Source organism: Eupeodes corollae, chromosome 1 (genome assembly GCF_945859685.1).
Source record: "Eupeodes corollae chromosome 1, idEupCoro1.1, whole genome shotgun sequence".
NCBI lineage: Eukaryota > Metazoa > Arthropoda > Insecta > Diptera > Syrphidae > Eupeodes > Eupeodes corollae.
The window spans coordinates 133,019,635-133,035,691 of NC_079147.1; the positions used below are offsets into that span (position 1 = coordinate 133,019,635).

At 32.7% G+C, this 16,057-nt stretch overlaps 1 protein-coding gene and 1 long non-coding RNA gene across 2 annotated transcripts; one reads left to right on the plus strand and one right to left on the minus strand.

The window, feature by feature from the left end:
* The first annotated feature begins 1,485 nt into the window (after positions 1 to 1,485).
* Positions 1,486 to 12,144, plus strand: LOC129939909 (actin-related protein 1). The gene is made up of 7 exons (XM_056048091.1): positions 1,486 to 1,662; positions 2,380 to 2,444; positions 2,519 to 2,693; positions 9,794 to 9,945; positions 10,019 to 10,328; positions 10,405 to 10,641; positions 10,705 to 12,144. The coding sequence occupies exons 1-7, from the start codon at positions 1,615 to 1,617 to the stop codon at positions 10,846 to 10,848; spliced, it is 1,131 nt and encodes a 376-aa protein (XP_055904066.1). The 5' UTR covers positions 1,486 to 1,614; the 3' UTR covers positions 10,849 to 12,144.
* A 2,236-nt stretch (positions 12,145 to 14,380) lies between these two features.
* On the minus strand, positions 14,381 to 16,048 carry LOC129939580 (uncharacterized). Its single transcript, XR_008780554.1, has 2 exons — positions 15,577 to 16,048; positions 14,381 to 15,522 (listed from the first exon to the last, which is right to left on the minus strand). It is a non-coding gene; the product is annotated as an uncharacterized LOC129939580 (long non-coding RNA).
* Positions 16,049 to 16,057: the final 9 nt, after the last annotated feature.

The window sequence follows — 16,057 nt, forward strand, 5'->3', positions numbered from 1 at the left end:
CAATTCACACTTCAATTATTAAAATGTTCACGTGCCTTAACCTAAAAACTTAATTCTAGTGTGTTTTGGTATTTGTCATGACGAATGAAAACAAGCCACGATGGAACAATATTTGCTAATCGTTGGTCAATAGTCTTAAATACCAATAATAATGGTTTTGTTTCATAATTTGAAGATTCTTTAGTATATTTATCTTAAAATCGTTATCAAAACTTCACTTAGTTCTGCCCAATGCTTAAATGTTGAGTAATAAGTAATTTGTATTGTTTTCTTCAAATAAATTTACCCCAAAGGAAGTAAGAAACTTTTTTGATCCATTGGAAAACCTACATTTTCCAAGTAAAATCAAAAGAAAATCCTTCTTTCAGTCAATAAAAAATTAAATCAATTTTTTATATTTTAAGCATCTTGCACAAGTGATACGAACTGCGAACTGTGGATGTTTGCATGTTTTGACTTTTTTTCACATGGGCTTTATTTCTATTCGCAGATACCGAAGAATTAAATTACCCTTCTCTCCATATTTTCCACAGCCATTATCTTTCACACAAAAACAAAACAATTGTGGTATAATTTTGAGGTTATGTTGCACACGAACAATTTATTCGTTACAGTGTGGAACGCGAATAGAGTTTGACAGTTCGTAGCAACCACTCTGCAATTCAGTACTACCAAACTATTTTTATAAAATTTTCTTGTTTTAGAGAACAAAATGCAAATTTGTTTATCCTATCATCCTATTAGTTCCTTATAATTTAAATGTGTTTTTGTTTGAAATTTACTTTTTAAAATATATAAATCACGTTTGTTTGTTCATTCGTTCATTCGTTGTTCGCTCTCATGTGCAATGCTCTTTATTGGCACAAAAGATTTAACAACCTATTGTTAATAGTTTAACAATTTACTGGTTAGAAATTTGCTAAATATTTATCAATTTACTAAGGGAGTCCAAAATTTTAAATATTTGCTAACTAGTAAACTGCTAATTGTCTTTTAGTAAAAAACGAACAGCCAAACATGTCTTAAAAGTGACAATTCTCGAAAATAAACAAAACAATTACGCTTAAATGGACCAATTAATTTGATTTCCAACTGTTGACTGGCCCATTCCATTTACAGCTCTTATAAGAATAATTGTTCAGATGTCATATGAATTTAGCACATTAATCAAAGTTAAAGTAGCCATTCCGTGATTTTAACTTTAGCAGATTGTTAAGAGATAGTTAGATGTTAAGATCGTTTAAAATTAGGTAAATCATCATCAACATTTAACATTTTACTAAAATGTTTAGTGAGATCTAAAACATACCGCTGAAAAAATATATTTAAAACACTGCCCAAAAGTTGCCTAGTGAGTATCACCCTTACTCCGAATTCCATATAATATTCACGCTAAAAAAGATTCGATGCACTTATACCCGAATCTGAACCAAAACCATCTTCATTATGTGCCAACTGCCAACAAATCTGTCAAATTTAGCGCATCTGTCAAATAGGCCCACTCGCACTCAGTAGTTTTCGTTGTGCAAAAAGCTTCTCACTGTACAGAAAATATATTTGCGAAAAAACAGTTGGGCTGACTTCTTTTAGAATTTTATTAACTACTTAACAATAATGGAACCCTATGATGTTGTAGTTAACCAACCTGTTGTAATTGATAATGTAAGTTTAAAAAAACAAGATGTATTTCTCTTAGACCAAACTTCGAAATCAAGGCGGAGTTAAAAGTACAAAAATGGAAAAGGTCTAATGGAGTATAATGGCTAATGACATCACCAAACGGTTTCACCTCAAGAGAAATAAGTACATCACAAAAATCTTGAATTTAATTTGGTTTTGTAATTTTGGAAATTCAAAGAATAGTTAAATTGAAAAAAAAAATACTATTTTTTTTAATTCGTTGCAAGATGTTCTGTTTGCAGCATTAGTCAAATTGATTGGTGCCATGCCCCTTGTCATTGTCGTCTTGACGTGACGTCGATGCTCAAGGGATAAATTGCCGGAAAACGTCCGATGACGCATCGATTGGGTTGCTTCAAAGTGGTGGTATTACGTTCCTTTTGGCCACAAATGCCTGAAGTCACAAAATCTTCGTTCATTTTAAGCTTTTGGTATGGATCCCGATAGAAATCTCTTTGGTTTTGACAAGAAGTGTAGAAATTACAGATTTCTTCATCTCGTTTGTAGTTAACCATGGACAGATTAATCTTTGGTGTTAATTCTGAGATAATTTTACGGTGATTTCTTGAGCTTTTTGATACCAGAAGCATGTCCACTTGAGGAATTGGAGTTGTTTTTATCATTTTCACTTTTTTTTTAATTTCGAAAACCAAAGAAAAAATTTGATATATATTTTTTTATTTAATAAAAACTTCACAGGGTTCTGGTGTTATCAAGGCTGGTTTTGCCGGTGAACATATTCCGAAATGTTACTTTCCCAACTAGTGAGTACCTTAATGGTGTTAGATTGTTGATTAACAAAGAATTGAGTGTCAATTGTTTGGTTGTCTACTTGCAGTATCGGAAGACCGAAACATGTACGAGTTATGGCTGGTGCACTTGAAGGTGATATATTTGTTGGACCAAAGGCAGAAGAGCATCGGGGTTTGCTGAGTATAAGATATCCAATGGAACATGGAATTGTTACAGATTGGAATGACATGGAAAGAATTTGGAGTTATATCTATAGTAAAGTAAGTAAAATAAGTAAGACAATAATTATTGCCTCTAAATCTGAAGGCTAAAATAGATCAGTATCAATACATATTTTTTCTGTGTTCCAAATTCGTAGGTATTGTATATTTTAGTTTTGAAACTTATCATTGCAAACATTAAAATTGAATCGAATTCTGAAGCAGCTCACTTTGAATAAGATTTTTTCAATTGAAACTCTGACCCTTGAGAGCTCTCCTTGAAAGTAATGTGTGTCCCAAATTATGCCGGTTTTCCAGTATGTCCAGTATGCATACTCATAAACCGTATATAATTGAATCCACTAATGTAACAATAAAACAAATACAAAATCGCTGTTTTGAGGATAAAATGAAACTTTGAAGGTTTTTGGTCCAACGATGTGTTCTTTTTCTGTTGATCTATGGTTTTCTATGTCTTTTAATAAAACCAGCAGTTTTTAGAGTCAATGTCTTTTAAGGTAATAAATGCATCAATTGAGTAAAAACAAAATTAAAAATTAGAGTTGTGTTGTTCTTAAACTTAAACTCTGTTCAGTATGAGTTGCGCTCATACTAGTATTTTACTCATAAAAACAAATGTCTGCAAATAGTCGGTGGAACAAAACCTATAGATTTAGAAAATCCGTTCGCTATGTATAAAGAGTAATTTTACTTTTCTTACACTCACTGTTTCATTTGTGTTACTGTTTTTGTTTTTAAACAACGTACTTAAGGGAATAATAATATCCTTGTAATTATTATTAAAATAGGAAGGACAGGATTATGAAGAACCGATGCATATTGGTTTCGAATGTGTGCACATTGTTATGAATGGGAAATATTGAGTCTGGTAAAGCATTCCACATTCGTGTAGTGCGACTAAAAAAAGAACCTCTGTACCTTATAGTCCGTTCGTAATTAGTCTTAAGGGTAAATGATGAGCATTCCTAGAAGTACGGGTATTAGGGTTGAATTGTTTGAGGGGAGGAATGCAACTGGCTTTTTCACTAGTATCTACCAAGAGCATACCTTTTCAGCTCATCCATTAGTAAGTAAACCAAAAAGTTTTGTTTCATCTTTTAAATTATTAACGAATCCCACTTACTTTGATTCTATTTGCAACCCAAATATGTATATGGCACGCAGAGACTAGTCAGAGAATTTACTCAAGTCAAAAACAAGGTGTTTCTTTGAAAACCAAGTAAAAAAACAGGCTGGCGCTCTTCTACCAAAATGTAAGGGGGCTTCATAGCAAGACTGCTGACATTTTTATTAACTCGCAATTATTTCTACACGACGTATTCGTTTTGACAGAAACTTGGCTTAATTCAAGATTTTCCGACACAGAACTTTTGAGTCAAGAGTTTAAAGTTTATAGAAACGATCGTCATGTTGGTAATGCAAAGGATTTAGGTGGAGGTGTTCTCATATCGGTAAAAATACATAATTCTCTTCTTTTGTATCTTTTCTATTTGAATTATCAATTGAACTGGTATGTGTTACGATAATGATACAGACTAAGACTATTTTTATTTTAAACATCTACATTCCTCCAAAAAGTTAGGAGTCTGTTTACAACGATCTCTCCTTGGCATTAGACTTTCTTATAAATTTGTCTAACTCTGACACCAATATTTTACTTCTAGGTGATTTTAATTTACCACACATTCACTGGATTCCATCCAAAGAATCCTGCCTTGAAGCCTCTTATTCTTCTTCACAATAAATTTGAACTATCTATTCTCGATAAAGTCCTTCTTACTGACTTACAGCAAACAAACTGTATTCAAAACTCAAAAAATCGAATTCTCGATTTAGTCTTTTCTTCTGACGCTGTTAGTACTCTTGTTCTAGAATCTAGATTAGGAATTACTAATATTGATAAATATCACTCCCCTTTGGATATTTTTTTTGACTTAAGTAATCACCTTAGTGAACACAGTAATCCCTTTGATTGCTCATATAATTTTGATTTCAGAAGAGCTAATATCCAGCAGTTGTCTGAAGATTTTACCATTTCTGGAATTGCTGATACATTAGCATTTCCAACATTGACGAAGCAGTTTCAACTTTTTATAAGATCCTTAATTATTGTTTTAAAAAAAATGTACCCATAAAGAAATCAGGAAATACAAACTTTAGCCATCCTTGGTACACGAAAGAATTGCGTTTACTGCTTAACAAAAGAAATAAGGCATGGAAAACGTAACTCAAAACTCTGCCCCCAATTAACTTCTCTTTTTATGTTGAACTCTTTAACCAATTTAAGTCTCTTTCTAATTTTTTATATGCTTGTTATTTTACTGATATGGGTACCTCTTTGAAAAAGAATCCTAAAAAATGTTGGAATTTTGTAAACTCAAAGAAAAAATTAGATGGCTTTCCAGTTAACTTCACTTATAAGAACCTTTTATTAGATAAAATTGTTGATATCTGTAACAATTTCGCAACAAATTTCCGTGAGTCATTTGTTAATAGCCCTGAAGAAGTTGATGAAGTATATTTTCATAATCTTCACTTCTTTTCGAAAACTAGCTGTAGTCACATATCTGTGCTAAAGAGTACGGTCCTTGATCTTTTATCTGCCTTGAATGATGACTGCTCAGCCGGTCCCAATGGTATTCCCCCGATAGTATTAAAAAAGTGTAGTAATGCTTTAGTTGAACCCCTTATTCCAACTTTCTCTGAAAACATTCGAATTTCCCAGTATATGTAAGAAGTCATTTCTAACAGCAATTTTCAAGAAAGGTAACAAGGCGGATATAACAAACTACAGGCCCATTGCAAAGCTTTCTTTCATTCCTAAATTGTTAGAACAAGTTGTTTGTGAAAGTGTAGCATTTTTTAGAAAAAAATTTCATTTCCAAACAGCAACATGGTTTTTTAAAAAAAGATCAACCGTTACTAATCTCCTCACATACTCAAACATATGTTCAAACGCTTTAGAACAAGGCTATGAAGTTGAGAGTATACACTTACTTTTCTTAAGCTTTTGACCACCTTTTGTTGCTCAATCTAGTGCTCCCAGAACAGCCATTTTGGCCCTTTTCTATTCATCCTGTCTATTAACGATGTATCGTCCTGTCTACGCTCAAGTGAACTTCTCATTTTTGCTGACGACAGATTTTAATAATAATAAAGTCCAAACACGTATTCTTTTACAGGCTGACATTGATGGTTTGACATTTTGGTGTCAAAGCCTTTCACTCAACCCATTAAAATGCCAGACGATAACTTTTACTAAAAAACTAATCAATAGCTTACTAGACTATTGTATATCACAGCAAAAACTCTGTCGCGTCTCCACATTTTATGACTTAGGTGTTCATTTCTGTTCCAACTTAAAATTTACACATCACATTAAATTTATTGTTAATAAAGCAAGTTCTATCCTGCGCTAACGCTGCGCAAAGGAGTTCAATGATCCCGTTGTTACTCTTTCTTTGTATAATTGAATATGCTTCGCAAGACTTCCTATTACGAAATTTATAGAAAACGTATTGAATCCATTCAACAGAATTTCATTCGCTTTGCCTTAAAGGGTCTTCCTTGGGATGTTCCTTATGATCTGCCTCCCTATGAACATCGTATTCTGCTTCTTCAAATGCAATCTCTCCACCAAAGGCGTGTTATAAATGACTCAGTATTTTTTCATCAACTCATTAATGGTGAAATTGATGCACCTTATTTGCTATCTTGTGTACGAATTACCGAGGCGGAACTCATCACCTGCGTACATTTAAATGTATGCATATTGACTTTCATAGAACTAACTATGGGGAGAATGAAGCTTAAAGTCGAATGAGCATTTTATATAACTTAAACTGTTCATCGATAGATTTAAATTTAATTAAGGTGGGATTAAAATCATTGTTTAGAATCAGTGCTCCACTATCGTAAACGTTCTCATTTTATTTTTTGTTTTGTAATAGTTAAATTATGTTTTGTATTTTGTGCTTGTGTTAGGCTATAATTGTATTATTTTTTACTAACAACTAACACATGCACTTATGATGAGCCTCTGATCGTAGTTTGAAGCAAGCTGCTATAAAATAATGACACCATGAAACCTTACGAAGGTGCTCAAGAGATACAAAAGTTTCAGTTAGACAACTGCCATTTATAATGCTTTGAATCTCGTTTAAAACTTCTTGCATCGGCGGAAAAACTTAAGCTCTTAGCAGCTTTTTCGTCGAATTCACATATGTGAGATGGTTTGTGATGCACATTCCTAGAACTGAAAGCTGTTCGGTCTCCTCAATTCCACTTCCCACCCATGGATAGTAGCATTGGGGGAGAGTTACGCTTTTACGACACAATAGAACACATTGAGTTTTCGAAGCATTAAATTCTACACTATTTTTTAATCCCCATTGAATGTTGTCAAGATCAGAATTTAATGAGCCTATCATTTGGTGCCGTAGGTTGTGCACATACAAAAAAAATTATGAGAATCTACAAACGAATATGAAAAGCTCAGAGTACTGTCATCAGCGAAAGTGGGTTAAAATTTTAGATAAAAATAAGAAAGAGCGTGGGAGACAAAATAGAGCCCTGGAGCACACCATCGTTTGTGTTGTGGATATCAGATTTAAACCCGTCCGATATTCGAAAGGTAATTTCTAACCCATAGTACCCGTGGCATGATGGTTAGTGAGTTGGACTGTCATGCCAGAGGTCTTGGGTTCGATCCCTGCCTATGCCATCTAAAGTCTTTTCACGGGTACTGCCTCTTGCGAGGAAATGACAAATTCTCCAAAAGTAACTCTTGTCATGAAAAAGTGCTTTCTCAAATCAGCCGTTCGGATTCGGCATATAAACAGTAGGTCCCCTCCATTCCTGACAACATTACTCGCACACAAGAATGGTTGAGAGTTGTAAGCCACTAGGCCCTAGTTCTCAACGGACTGTTGCGCCCCCCAATTTATTTTTTTTATTTAATTTCTAACCCAACAAAGTAGTAATTTATCAATACCAAATGAATGCATTTTCGATAAGGGAGCTTTATGCCAAACTCCGTGAAATGCCTTTGAAATATCAAGTGCAATAATCTTACTTTCTCTAAAACGATGTTAATATTTGTTCCACTATTCGGTGGGATAAACCATGATTAATGGATAATACGAAAGCCATATCGGTTATTAAGAAGCTTTCGTTCTTCAAGATATTTCTCAAGCTGAAAATTGATAAGCTTTTCCAAACCTTGCAAGAAGGGACGTAAATGCAATTAGAAGATAGTTAGAGGTTGCGGAGGGTTTGATAAAACCCATTTTATGTGCATTTGTGGGTCTTATTTTGTTTTATTATATTTTTGACACATTTGTAGGGAAACATTTTATTTTAAACATTTGTTTATATTTTAGAGAAAAAATAGAAACTTTTATTAAGCTTTAAAAAACCTTAAGATGTTTAAAGAATTGGAAATGAAGTAGTGGTAGAATAAGGTTCTAAGGTGCAGAGGTGGCCTTCGAAAAGGATATTTTACTCCTAAAGCTCGACACTAACCTTCTAACACAGTTCATGTTAATTTTTGTTGGTTAAACCCTCTTGAATAAAATACCATCTTTTGTAAATTATTTATTTTCCTCATTTTCAAGTTGATCAAGGTTTGAGTCATTTTATCATCATTCTTTATCATCATCGAAATTAACATTAATTTGAGAGATACAAAATTTCTTCTTCAAATAATACTTTCAACTTAAGAATAGAGACAATTTCGTTTGGTGTTGAAAATATAACTTCAAAAAAGGTTGAAAAGATAACCATGAATCCACATATACATATGTCAAAATTTTGTTATCACCTTACATAGTCTAGTCGTTCAAGGTGCTGTGTTCTCTACTCTGTACATTTATGTGCTGAGTAGTATGCAATTTAATGTAAAATGTTGGTAGTTACTCGATTAAGTTAAGAACTAAAACAGGTTCAGACGACATAAGGGACTTGAAAGGAAGGCAAATTTCTAGCGTCTGATTGGCCAGCTGCCAAAAAATTGCCTTCCAATTAATTCAACTTTGTTGGAAAGTTGACTGGAAAGTTAAACAAGAAAAATTTTCCTAACTATCAAGTCAACTCCATTTATGTGAAAATGACCGTTAATTTACTTTATTACTGTGTTATTAAATTATTTTCTACCCAGTTAAATTTAATGTCTTATGTAAAAGGGTTCCATGTCAAATTGGAAAAGAAATAAGCAATATTTATTGACAATACGAAATACAAACCGTGGTGGACTTCTTGTTTGCCTGAGGAGTGTTTTGTAGACAATGTAATGTTTTTGGTAGGCAGAGGTTAGTGTAGTAAAGTTCCAAGTTTGAAGTTTATGGCACTTGAAGAACATACCACTTAGTGAAAAATTACGTTCAAAGAATGCAGTTAATTGCAAATTAAGTCCCTTTTGTTGTCTTAACCTGCCCATTGTTGGAGTGTTAGTTAGGATGGAGAAATCTCATGCCAGATGTCTGGGTTCTGCTTTTTTCACGAATACTGCCTCTTACGAGGAATTGACAAATCCTCCAAGTGTAATTCTTGTCAAGAAAAAGTAATTTCTAAAATTGGCCATCAGGATTCGGTATAAAAACTGTACGTCCCTCCATTCCTGACATTTCTCTGATTATGTACGAGCTGTTGCGCCTCCTAATTTTTTAAATCTCATTTTTGGGGCTTAAAATCATGCTCTAAGAATTTTTGTATGTGATAATGATGGGCATCTGCCCTTGTCGGAAAAAGAATAGAAAACTAGTTACAAATGTACAGATTTTAAAGAAAATGTACCTCAGTGAAAATATTTGTTCAATAACAATTTAGAACTGTGCACATCTTGCCCTATTTCACTTGTTCGCGCCACATAATCCGCTGTCCTGTGGACGTGGATTGGAAGAGTTTCTAAAACGGTTAAGTGGAGGAAAAAATGTTTAAGGCATAAAATGTCACAAATCGTTTGCTGGACAATTTTGATTAGAAGTTTTAACATGATTGTAGCAGACTTTTCATAGCAAACATTTTTCATCTTCGACTTTGCATACACACGCATACGACTTTACAGATCGCTTATTATATCATACAAAAATTAAACAATTCTGTCATATTCTAATACATTTCTTCTCTTATATTATTCAAAGGAACAACTAGCTACATTCACAGAGGACCATCCTGTTTTGTTAACAGAAGCACCTTTGAATCCTCGAAGAAATCGCGAAAAGGCAGCTGAATTCTTTTTCGAAGGCATTAATGCTCCAGCCCTATTCGTTTCAATGCAAGCAGTGCTTAGTTTGTACGAAATATTATTTTGGTCAAAGTTAAAGAATTTTAAAAACTATTATTCATATAATTTTTCTTAAACAAAGATACGCAACTGGACGAGTAACAGGTGTTGTTTTAGACTCTGGTGATGGTGTGACTCATGCTGTTCCCATCTATGAAGGCTTTGCTATGCCTCACAGTATTATGCGTGTTGATATTGCTGGTCGAGATGTTACACGCTATCTTCGAACGCTTATTAGAAAAGAAGGATTCAATTTCCGTTCGACAGCAGAGTTTGAAATAGTCCGATCAATTAAGGAGAGGGTCTGTTATTTAGCGAGCAATCCACAAAAAGAAGAAAATATAGAAACTGAAAAGGCTTCTTACACATTACCCGATGGAAAGACGCTTGAGGTAAGATTTAAAAAAAAAATAAAAAAAAAATATTGAGGATTATTGTTATTGTCGTTTCTAATTGTTCTTATAAAAGATTGGACCTGCGAGGTTTAGAGCTCCGGAAGTACTTTTTAGACCTGATTTGCTGGGTGAAGAATGCGAGGGTATTCAGGACGTTCTGATGTATTCAATAGAAAAGTCCGATATGGATTTGCGAAAGATGCTGTATCAAAATATCGTTCTCTCTGGTGGTTCAACGTTATTCAAAGGTTTTGGTGATAGGCTCCTCACAGAGATGAAGAAGCACACATCAAAAGACTTAAAAATTAGAGTGAGTTTCATGTCTTTTTTTACTTATTGATAGTGTTTTTAAATTTTTTGTTTTTTTTTTCAGATTGCTGCTCCTCAAGAACGTCTCTATTCAACATGGATGGGAGGTTCTATATTAGCTTCTTTAGATACATTCAAGAAAATGTGGATCTCAAAGCGAGAATACGAAGAAGAGGGTCAAAGGGCTGTGCACAGAAAGACTTTTTAGTTTGTTTAAATTTATATTTTTACTACCAGGCCTGCTTTCGATTTGATTTTCGTCATTTATTTAGTTGAAAAAAAAGTTTGACGTTGTAAATGCATAGTTGTGCATTTTAAAAATGTAAAAGAAATAATGGCTTGTAGGCATAATTATTATCATTAGAAAACAAGCTAACACTTTGGTTTTCTCATGGCCATTTAAATAAAAATTTTCGCATAATGTATTTATTATAGGACACAACAAAAATCCCAAGTTTATATTCTGTTTTCTATTTCATTTTTAATAATTAATAAAAATAAAGTCCGTAAATTTATTGAAAACAAAAACAAAAATTAAAATACAAACGATGCATTCACATTAAAAGTATTTAGAAACAAACATTTTAAATCGCACAATTTGCTAGACTTTACATTTACAAAAGTAAGTGTTTCTTAAATCGCTATACACTATAAATACTCATTTTAGTGAAATTAAGTTTATTTAATCGCGACCGTTGAAACAACTAAGTGATTTTTTTTCAATAAAACATAATTTTAACTACATAAATGTTAACAAGACTTTTGTTACAGAAACCGAACCCCCCAGTTCAAGTGCTTGAAAAATTTTGCAATAAACTAACTTTTCATTATATTTATATCGAAAATACTGAAAACCTGAGAATCTCAATATGGTTGAGCGATTTAAAGAATTGAGACTAAGACTCGCGAAAATATTCAGAAATGAATCACTTTGTTTTCTGTTAAAAATTAAATTTGGTATATCTGCTTATAAATATATTAAGTGTGTTTGCAAAAGGTTCTCTTACAAAGTTTTGTATATGAAGGCTATCGGGGATAAAATTTCCCAACGATGAAATTTGCAAATACTCATAACCTTTTTCTTTGTGAGCTAAAATTTTACAATTCGAAATGATAGCCAAGATTCTCGTGACACTTCATTTCAATCAAAATAAACATCAAGGAATACTTTTGACAATATTCAAGTTCCCAAATTACGAAGAAGGGGAAATTCCTCGGGGAATATTATTGACGATAACTTCCTATGTTATGTATTTTTTTTTTGTGTGAGACCATTACTCTAAATAATTCCTTTTATAATAGACAAATTTCCTCGAGAATACAAATGAGAAAGAGACGTTCATGGGTACTTACTGAAGAATATACTGGAGCATCATATAGGGTCAACATTTTAATATTTCTATATTTTTAAACATTTTAAAATTAATTTATTTATGTTGACTAGCTTTGTTATGATAACGTTCATTAATGAATTAATTAATAAATTATATTTATTCCAAAAATACTAATCTGAGTAATGGTTTTGATAACGCTTTGCCCTAATACTGCGATTTTGAAGACTAAACTTAAGTTGTTTAATATATTTCGTGAACGGAGAAGATAGTTGATAATATTTTTTAAGAAAAGGATAGATTGTTCTTTATAAAGCTGACGAGAATACACGTATGTTCTTCAATGTTACATTAAACTATTTTCGTTACTGGGGTTTTAAAAAATTAAAAGTTAAACATTAGACTAATTCGTTGAATTTGGTTTTAGGTACATTCAAAAATTCTTTTCAATTCAATTTTTCTTTAAATTGGTCCAAACATACATTATTGAATTTTTTGTATAAATCTTTTGAGATTGGATGCGAATTTTTCAAAACATATTTAAAGGAGAATGGGTGTATTTGTTTGAGTTGCGTCCTATAGGAGTAACACATTGATGCTAACATATATCGTTGGAAATATCTCAATGCATGCAGCAATGGTTTGTATTAGGGATGTTGCGAATATTCGCATCCGCAATTGCGGATTATTCGCAATAATTCAAACATCAGCATCCGCATAAACTGATGCGGATGTTTTTTAACGCTTTTTTTCAAATTCGAAAAATAGCAACAATGATCAATAAAACCGACCCAAAACAATGATCAATTAAAACGAACCTTTCACCCTTATTAAACATTTTAAATTAAAAAATGTCGGTCCCAAATAGACGACGACAAAAGCAACAACAAGTCATATGGAATGGTCGCAGATTTGAGGATATAAAAGCTCTTGCTAAGTGGCCAGAGGACAGTTTATTTTTATATATTTAGTGAAAAATTGATACAAATACAGAACATAAATGCCGCCACCAACAAAAAGCAGCATCTGGATCTATTTTAATTTAAATAAAAATGATCCTGACAAGTCCGAATCCAAAATATATCTTTAAACATACTCACGAAAAAAAAGGCGCACGACTTCTTTGTTGAAAAACAACTTGAAGTCAAAGCATATTGTGGTGGCTTGTCCATTGTAAATAATATAGGTACCTAAATTAACGAAAATAAAGTGTATAATTTTATCATTTATTGCTTACATATTAGTTAACCATTCCTTATGGAAGGCTTCAAAAAAAAAATGTCTTTGGTGTCAAAAATAAAACCATTACAAGTAGATGCTTGATCGCAGAACATCCTACCTCGAAACAAAATTGGAAGGTTCAACCAACATAAGGGACTTCATTTGTAGTCAATTGCATTTCTTGAACGTACATTTTGACCAATTCAACTAGTCAGTTTTTCAAGTGTCATAAACTTCAAACCCAGAACTTTACTTCCCTAACTTCTACCTTCAGTTTACCGTACAAAAACTACCAAAAACATTATTGTCTACAAAAACAGTCCTCAGCAAACTACAAATCCATCCCCATTTGCATTTCGTCTTGTAAAGAAATATTACATATTTCTTTTTCAATTTGAAGAGAAACTCTTTTACACCAAATATTAAATGAAATTGTGCGAAAAATATATAAATCATAGAAGAATGAAGTTCAACTTTCAGTTAATTAAAGAAACATGAACGATTGTCATTCTGACGTTAGTTGACTTGACTTCATAGTTAGGAAGAATTTTCTTGACTTACTTTCCAGTCATGTTTCCAATAAAGTTGCCCTAATTGCAAGGCAATTTTTTGGCAGCTGGCCAATCAGATGCCAGAAACTTACCTTACTTTCAAGTCCATTATGTTGCCTGAACCTGCCCAATGTCCAATTCGTAGAAAATCGTATGGGGTTTTCCATATATAAAATAAATCAATTTATTCTTGATCCACATCTGTCAAAACACAAATCTGTAGATCTTGATTTTTCGTCAGACTTACCCTTCTTATCTCCAAAACTAATACAATTTTTAAAAAATGTTTAGCTGGAAATTTGACAGCTCTACCACACGTTACACGAAGTTGTACTAATAAAATGACAAAAAAGAAAACCATTCTAATCGTGTTTCATGTGCCACTAAAAAAAAACAAATTCATGAAGGAAATCTGAATGTATCCATGGAAAACCCAAGTAGAAAAATTAATGTATTTTAACGGTTCAGGTGAGTTCATGTTTTCCTATTCAAATTTATGACGACATCTTCTAGTTGATCTTACTTTAAAGCATCTTTAAAGTCAGCTTAAGTTAAAAATTGTCAGTTTCAATGTACACAAATTTGCAGATTTTTTTCATTCAGATTGACGGAGCTGGAGAATAAAATATAAACACAATTCATTATTATTACTTTTGAATTTATTTCCATCCTTTTAAAATTTTGCGATAAAGAATTCACATGAAATCGAATCTTAAAAAATCTGTTCTCATAATTCGGACAGCACAAGTGAGAAAATTGTAAGAGATTATGTTTATGTTGTTTATATTTCTGAGAATCCGGAAATCTCTGAGATCTTTAAAATATCAACGGACTAATTGCCAGAAACGTCATTGTTGGAAATAACTCTTTTTCGTTTTTTAAGTTAGTTTACAGTTACTTATAGTTTTTCATTGTCATATAGTTTTCATTATAGACGTATCGAGTATGCTTTTAGCAGAGCTTGGCCGATCCATTGTACAGTGCCAACTAGTGGATGTTTTGTACCCTGAAACGTTTACTATCTGTGAATCACCACGTACATATTTCAACATAATACATTTATAAAATTAACGGGTAAATTGTATACAAGCGTTGGAAAAAATAAATTATTTAAAAAGGGTTTAAAAAAGTGCAAAATTAAAAAAACAAAAAAAATATTTAGATTTTATGGTTTGCAGTTATTTATAACGTCTTTATAAGGCTGTCATGCTAGAGATCTTGGGTTCGATCCCTGCCAGGGCCATGTAAAGTTTTTTTTCACGGGTGGTGCCTCTTGCGAGGAATTTAAAAATTCTCAAAGAGTAATTCTTGTCGAAAAAAGTGCTTTCTCAAATTAGCCGTTCGGCTTAAAATTGTAGGACCCATCCATTCCTGACAACATTAACCGCACACAGGATTGGTTGATAGTCACTAGGCCATAGGTCTCAACGGGCTGTTGCACCAGCTAATTTAATTTTTTAATGAGTACATCCGCCATTTTAGAATATAACCTCCATAAGACGGTTTGGAATAGAAATTTTAATAATCACTGGAAATAGATTTTTTAATAATCACAGGAAATTCGGACCCAGAAATCCCAAAAAGCTTCAATATAGGTTTCCTTGTTTTCAAATTATCTGCCAACTGCATAAACCTTACGAGGAAGCCAAACGTTTTTAATTATGCTGAAGAGCGGTGAATATGGTTGCCATGGCAAAAGTTATACTCGTACGTCTGATTGAATTCAAGTTCTAACAACCCTCGAAGTTTGAAGTTTCATTCAAAGTTGTTCCCATCACTCTAAAATTCCAAAAATAAATCTTTTTAATTTGTTTGTGTCACGTTTATACCTACTCATCTTCTAACTCGGACGCACAGTTGAATCAGCTTACCATTCGACGATCTAAATATAAGATTTGAGACAAAATTTGCTCTGAAAGGTATTTGAGATACTATAAGAACTGGACATAATAAGTCAATGATAAGGTATAACATGTACATATGTATTTGGCTTTTGTAAGCTAATTGGTTTCTATTGTCAAATATACCAATAAGTTAATTGATTTGAGAACATTGTACGATCTGACAATCGTCTATGTATATACTTGGCTTTAGCATAAGTCTCTTAGGTTTGTGTTTTTTTCTGTTTTTAAAAAGTTTCTGCCAGTTCCAGTTAATGGGGTTTATTCCTTTAACTCACTAGCTGCTACAAGTCGAAAATCGTTTTCACCAATATTTGTTCATTACTTTCCGGTTCCGGTTGAGGACTAATGTACTCATACTAGGTCTTCTGCTAAAACTTATTCTCATTATATTGATACATCAGTCTGCTTTC

Bases quoted from the DNA above. Each gene is read 5' to 3' on its own strand.
- LOC129939909 (XM_056048091.1), top strand. From the start codon at position 1,615: ATGGAACCCTATGATGTTGTAGTTAACCAACCTGTTGTAATTGATAAT. The intron at 1,663-2,379 runs GTAAGTTTAAAA...AAAACTTCACAG, and splicing joins AACCTGTTGTAATTGATAAT to GGTTCTGGTGTTATCAAGGC. The intron at 2,445-2,518 runs GTGAGTACCTTA...GTCTACTTGCAG, and splicing joins AAATGTTACTTTCCCAACTA to TATCGGAAGACCGAAACATG.